This window comes from Cupressus sempervirens, chromosome 1 (genome assembly GCF_028749045.1).
Source record: "Cupressus sempervirens isolate cs-2001-9-10 chromosome 1, ASM2874904v1, whole genome shotgun sequence".
Classification (NCBI taxonomy): Eukaryota; Viridiplantae; Streptophyta; class Pinopsida; order Cupressales; family Cupressaceae; genus Cupressus; species Cupressus sempervirens.
In genome coordinates, this window is record NC_143118.1 from 555,073,092 (window position 1) to 555,080,340 (window position 7,249).

Genomic DNA, 7,249 nt, shown 5'->3' on the forward strand with positions numbered 1-7,249 from the left:
CTCCAAATACCACACATACACCAACTCCTTCAAATACTTATGAATTTGAGGTCATATTTGACTCATGAAATATGAGTCAATGAGTTTGACTAAAAAACTACATAGTTAAATCCTGATACCAATATCACAATTTGATTTGTTGTGAAAAAATATCTCTAGCTTATCAACTAAATACCTATCTTAATCATATGAAGCTAACAATAATAATTATAGATGATTGTTAATATCATCATTACATATAACTTCGCAATATTTTATAATACATTACAAAAATTCTTCCAACATATCAATTTTTTTATAAAAAATAGTCTTCTACAATATTAAAAATCATTTCACTTCCAAAAATCAATTTGAAAAAGTATATTTCACACATTCATTTCATAAACTTTAAAATTGGCACAGCTAGAGAGGCTGAAGCATTTGTAAGAGCTCTACAAATTCATTTAAATACTAAAGAATGTAGGGACCGCAACATAAAATAATTAATAATTAATAATTAAAAAATTAAAAAGCAATTGCAGGTATATCCAAAAAGGTTTTATTTTGTCCCCGTTTCAAGATCGGTCTTTCTTGGCGCCCATTTTCTTTTGAGGGAAATGTGAGATTTGAAATTTGCATTTCTTAAATTCTTTTCCCTGCAAAACCCCCTTCTGCTCTGCAATCTCTTTGTCTCCTACAATGGCTGGATCTGCCAAAAGGCGAAAGGCAAATGACGATGGCAAAGCTAAGAAGATCTCTCCTTACTTCAATTTCTGCACTCTCAACAGAGAAAAAGTTAAGCAATCCAATCCTCAAACCCCCATTAACAAAGCCCTCTCGATTCTCTGGAAATCTCTTTCAGACAAGGAAAAGGCTGCTTACGGCAATCCAGATCCTCCTCAGCTCACAATACCAGCGGATCTCGAGAAACAAGACGAAGAGAAGACTGCTGATGATGCCAATATTGTTGAAATCGATGACGGCGATGATAATAATGGTGACATTGAAGAGGCAGCCAACAATTCAGGTGCGTCGCAGTTTCCTCTGGCTCGAGTAGTTCGCATAATGAAGCTCGACAGAGATATCAGCAAGGTGAACCGCGATGTGCGCCTGGCAGTCGCCATTGCTACTGAGAATTTTATCCAGCTCCTGGCCGAAGCTGCTTTTAGAGTCGCCGTCGAGAAAAAGCACAAGAGCATCAGGTTTGATCATGTTGTCACTGCAATTTCTCGGCAGAAGAGATTTGCCGACTTTTTGGAGGATTCCATCGCCGATCTTGGAAAAGGGGGTGCCGATCATAGCGATGATGAGGAAGATGAAGAGGAGGAAGAGGGGAGTTCGCCTAAACCCTCGAAAAAATCCGGCAGAGCGCCGCCGCCTCCTCCTCCCGGGACGCGCAGTATAACAGATTTCTTCGCTTCCAAGGCGGCTCCGCCGCCGTCTGATTCCTGAGCTGAGTAGAATTTTGTCATAAATGCTCACGATTTAAAAAATTTCAAGTTTGATTTTCCAACCCTAAAGCTACAACTTTGGCCTGTCAGATTTCAGTATTTCTAATGGAAAGAGTAGAAAGCTTCGATCAGTGCCATTTCCTATAATTTGTGCTCGATTATGGATAGAATTTTGTAGGTTTCAGATTTTGTTCTGCTCTGTGGTTTTTTAGTTATATAAACGCTGTCAGATCTCCTTTTTCAAAATTGTTTTTTAAAAAAAAGATGAAAATGTGGAATGAGATAGATTTCTTACAAATAAGTCCATGAAACCCTGATAATCTATCTATCAAATTGTTTCTGAGTAGTGATTTTCTAAATTGGTTTTTTCTGAAAAACAAGCAATTGATATCTGATAATCCATAACTCAATCGATTTCTGAGATCCAGTAATTGTCTGAGTTGGGGAACAAATGAGATGCACTGATTTTTTCACCACAAGTAGAGTCTAAATCCCCCGTTTCAGACTGCCATGATAATTTGTAAATTGGTGGATCAGGTCGGGGGAAGGTAAATCTTAATCAAGCCTTTAGCTTTTATGGTATTCACTCTGCTTTATCTAGGTAGAATTGTAAAGGTTCCTTGTAACTGCTATATGTTGATGAAGTTAGCCTCACAACTCTATTAAATTATAAAATGGCAGTCCTGTAAATAAATGTCTTACCTAGTTTCAAGTTACAATGATAAATCTAGCTGTTTTCTTTTCTCATAGAAATACTAATTTGACCTTGTTCAGATTGATTCTCACCATTTTGTTATGTTATACCTACATTTACCAAATTTTTCCTTGCATTTGTATAAGTTTTGAGTGTTTATATATGATTTCAGATTTATCAAAATTATGAAAAGTAAGTGTAAGAAATTTTAATTTTATCTTTCATTTGTCTAAGCTTTTAAGTGAATATATTACAATGAATAAAATTATTTATAAGAAATATTAAATGGTGCAAGGATTGTAAAGATTAGATACAAATAATAAATAATAATGATTAGAATGTAAAATTGTAATTTCAACAAAAGGATGTGTAGTAAAGAAAAAATATACAAAAATAAATCACATTTTCAAAACTTTTTAGATCTCTTCTAATCTTTAAGAATTTTAGAAAGTTGCTTTCTATTTAAAACTAATGACAAAGTAATTAAAAGAAGCAATTCTTTAAATGTAAAATGTTGGTCATATATTGCAAAGCTCAAACATGTGTCAAAAGAAAAGTGCAAAGCATATTGATCTTCATGACTTATACAAATCTTCAAAAAGATTAAGAATTACTTCTTAATCTCATAGTAAGGAGAACATCTAAAGTCAAATTGATCCTTGGCTTTAATCTCCATTGATTTTTTTAATAAATATTATGCATTGAAGGAATATAGAGATCAATCTCAATAGTAAAAATGTGTGGACAATCTCTTAATCATACCGAAGTGACCCTTAATTGTAGGTCAATTAAGACTTTTTGTAATTTAGAGATGGATGATTTTGTTGGCACTTGTCTTAGAAGTTTAAATGCTTTCTAAGTTTTGTGTCCTCTTGGTTACCTTCACTTTCTTGACTTTCTTGTTGAACCCCAACCCTAGACTATAAACTTTGAACTTTGAAGTTCAAAAAAATCTTGGTTTTCTAGATCTTTTTGAGCTCTAAATAATTTAGAGTTTTTTTTGGGGTTTTTTTCTTAAATTTCCAAAAATTAAGCCTTTATTTTATCCATTACTAATAATTGACTAGAAACTTCTTCAAGAGGATCCCCTCCTAATCGACTAGAAAATTCTTGTAGAGGGTCCCCTCGTTCTTATGTGCAAGCATGCATTTCAAAAATTTCTCACAAGGCTACATTTGAAAAGATTCAGTGTTGGTACCTTTGCTCATTTTCTAGTTAATTTTTTTTCAAGATTTCATGATTTCCCTTATTGGCATGTCATTCCTTAAAGTTCTCCTTGCCTCCATTTCCCTCATTTTAAGATTCTCTTTATTGTCACTCCCTATTCTCTCAATGAAGCGACACAAAATAACCAAAACAAAATAAAATAGAGGAAAATTACAAATGTTGAAACTACACTATTTTCTCACAAGAACTTTGTGGTTCCACAACCCAGGGTATGCATATTAATTGCTATTTTTTTCCTTAAAAAATTTGTATTTTCCACAATTTCCAAATTGTATTGAATGTCATTTTAGGGTGAGTATAGCCATACCCCTCGTTACTAGCATGCCATTTATTTAAGTTTTCTTTTCCCACCATTTTCTTGCCTCGATGATTTTAGAATTTGGGATTCCTCTTATCAACATTGCATTTATTTGGTATATGGAGCCTAATCAAACTCAGAGGTTGATTTCCCCCCACTTTCATCAGCTTGGTTTCCCCCTAGGTTTTTTGGGTGCATAATGTAGGAGCATCTTAGGCGTAAGGGCAATCTTGCATCACCCAAAAATATTTTGTGTTTATGTCTTCTCAATAAGGGATGTTTCAATGCAAAGTTGCTATTTGTGGAAGCTTACTATTTTTAGTAAGTTGGTCATATGAGTTTAGAATGTTCTAATTTCATAGGTGGAAGTTCATCTTAGATATATCAGTGTGGTAGTTGATTTTCATTGCCATATCATATGCATTGGTGAAGTTTTTGATTAAGTAAAACAAGTTTTACAGGGATCTTCAAACTCGAAAGTATTATAGCATATCAAAAATAGAAATATTCATAAATGTACAGCATAAACGAAGCAACTTAACAAAAGCCAACCATAAAAACTAGCCTACGACTAGGAACAAAATACCAGCAAGATAAGAACAAGAAAGAACCAGCTACACTAGGAAAGAACGTTGCAACAACCTTACTATCAATTCTCTTTATCGAGAACCTGTAGGGATTCTGCAGCTTGTATGGTCTTTTTGTTGTCTGCATCCTCCTGGTCTTGGTTCTGAGCATCCACCTGGTCCTGGGTTTCTATTGGATAATCCTTAGCCTGCCCATTTTCCAGGTTGGACTTCTCCAGTATTTCCCTGCCAAATCCAGCACTAATCAACGATTCACCCAAGCTGTTAATATTTTCGTTCAGGGTATTCAAGGTGGTGATCACTTGATTTGCCAGGTTTTGGTGGAAGAACTCCATCCTTTGGACTCTTTGTTCAACCTTGGTGATTCTGTCCTCTTGGTCAGCCTTGTTATCCTGCACGTTGAAATGTTGTTGGCTTCCATCTTGGCTTCTGTCCTTTTCATTGTGCCCCTGGTCCCTGCCTCTTTTTTGGTCACCTTCCTGACTTTTTCTCCCCTTGAGTTCTTCAATTTCATGGAACAACCATTTGATGGACCGAAAATTGTCTATCATGTTGTTCTTAGCATTGTTCAAAAAGTTAAGCCCAATTTCCCTTGCGTTATCTAAGATCATGTCACCCAGACCAAGATTAATGAGATCATCATAATGGGTTTTGCCATTAATGTCCTCCATCACTTGAATATTCAAAGGCTCCCTGACAATCCCCAATTTAGCTTTATTCGAATCAAAATTCCTCCAAGACCTCCTCCTATTTTTCGTTATCACCTCCCCACTCTCTTTTCCCATAATGTCTACAGTCAAGGAGGAAGTGGGGCCAGGGTTAGGAATCTCAGGAATCTGGTCTTTGGTGTCAAAGGCCTCATCTGCTTTCCTTTTCTTAGGATTCCCCGACACATCGGTAGAATCCTCCTCCTCCTTTTCACTATACCTCCCCTTCTTCTCCTCCTTCTCATCATCCTCTTCCTTCTCTTCCTACGATTTAGTGTCCTCGTCATCCTCATTATCTTCCTCCTCTTGAGGTTCAGGCTTAAGGGGAATGAGGGGTAAACCTCTCAGGCTCTTTCTGTAGGGAATGTGGGCAAAGGGTTTCCTTTCTTCTTTGGATTTAGACTCCTCTTCTTCTGATTTTATGCTCTACACATCCTTGGAATCCGAGCTCCCAGTTTCCTCGGAAGCACACCTAACATCTCGAAAGGATTTTCCCCTAGTTTGAGCCTTCAGATACTTGTAAACCAGGAGGAGTAATCCCTCATGAAGAGCTGGATTAGCAGTGGGTTTCCTCTTGAAACCCTCGATACCCTTGCTCATGGAGGTGAAGAGGTAAAAAGGAAAAGAGATTTTGATTCTATGCTTAAAGTGATTAAGCAAGACAAAATGATGCGTTCTTATCCTATCAAATCTGGGGTCCAAGGAAATATACTCAATGATGATCCTGAGAATATGTATTGGTGAAGTTATTGTAGATTTTTGGTATAAAAACTTTGAGCTCAATTTTGAAGGCCATAGAGGCTTCAAAAAAAGGTCAAACCTCAATTGATGGACGCTTAAGCGATGAGCTCTTTTAGAACATGAGCTCCTATTTCTGAGAAGGGGTTATAATAGCCAATCGAGTCAATGGTTTGAAAGTTATGGTCTCTAAAATTGGGTTACCTGAAAATCTCGAAAATATAACTGGTAATTGTTTTGAGCCAATTCTATGTAATGAAATAATATAATTTTAGGGTTGGTCGACCTCAAAAGTTAGGGCTAAATGTTTAGAACCTTTCAGGCAATGGGAATTTCCTATATAAGACACATCCTTAGGTTGTCTAATGCATTTCTGAATGGTGCTTTGCAACTTTGTCTTGCATAATATTGTAAGGAAGACACCCATGTGGCTTTGCATATTGTTTTATGAAATTTGTAATTCCATACTTGTGGAGATAATGAGAAGCACATTTTCTATTCTTGCGAAATTGTTGTTGTTTCCCTATTTCTATTATATGTTTGTGGTATTAATATAGCACACTTCATCGAGACAAAACTCCCAAAATGGGGTCAAGGCATCAAGAGCTATTTTTCTATTGGATGACAATAATCTAATCCTAGTTTTGTAATCGACATAAGTCTTGTTTAAAATAGCTTAAGGTTAGAGATTTTTATATGATAATTTAGTAGCTTCTTAGAGCGGTATTGGGTTGCAAGGGATTGCAAATTGTAATTACTTTGAATCGATGGATAATAATATTGGGCTCTCTGTTTGGTGGATGTAGGCCAAGATTGTTAAGGAGTGTGAAATCTTATGGCAGAGTATTCTAATAACTAATTCTCTGATATTTCTGTGACTAATAACCTTATCAGATATCATTAATGATTAGCACAGTTACTTATTTATCTTTTATGATAACAATATAGGGTGTCTATGTCCTTTGCGAGATAAACAAAGTATGGAGATAATAACTATTGTCAATGCTTATCAATTTGTAGTAGATTGTAGTCTATGCTGAATGTATTCTATCTGTTGGCATCATTGACGCAGGCAAGAGGGCGAATAACTAGGGCCAAAGGCTCACCTAGCTATCCAAACCACCCTACAAGAGTTAACACAACGGAAACAAACACAAAGAATAACAACCAAAGGAGAGAGAAGAGCAAATACTTCTATTGATTCATCAAAATATCTTCATACATGCCTAGCTGTAAGGCCTTCTAGGTTACGGCCAATTACAATACATTTAGTTACAAAGATCCAATAGCAAATTCGCACTTATAGTTCTGCTCCCTCATTTGCTATCTCTGAAGCTTTCCTAATTCGAAGCCTGAACATTCTATTTATACTTGCTAAAACGGCTTACAAATCATTCTAGAATCATTACATAAGAGGAAGGCCGACTCAACAACGGTCTGGACTCATCCCAAGAAAAGATCTTAACATAAATGTCGCAAATAAAATAAATCTCGCAAGTCAGCTTGCAAAATCACGTCCAAATACTGACACTTGGCATACACTGGGTAACTCGGCACATGAAGAAACA

At 36.0% G+C, this 7,249-nt stretch overlaps 1 protein-coding gene across 1 annotated transcript; it reads left to right on the forward strand.

Moving 5' to 3' along the window:
- Window positions 1-563: 563 nt before the first annotated feature.
- NF-YC13 (nuclear factor Y, subunit C13) lies at window positions 564-1,561 on the forward strand. Its single transcript, XM_089830660.1, has one exon. The coding sequence runs from the start codon at window positions 679-681 to the stop codon at window positions 1,429-1,431; it is 753 nt and encodes a 250-aa protein (XP_089686786.1). The 5' UTR covers window positions 564-678; the 3' UTR covers window positions 1,432-1,561.
- The last annotated feature ends 5,688 nt before the right edge of the window (window positions 1,562-7,249 follow it).

What these genes read in the sequence shown, in the direction of transcription:
- NF-YC13 (XM_089830660.1), top strand. Translation starts at nt 679, where the DNA reads ATGGCTGGATCTGCCAAAAGGCGAAAGGCAAATGACGATGGCAAAGCT.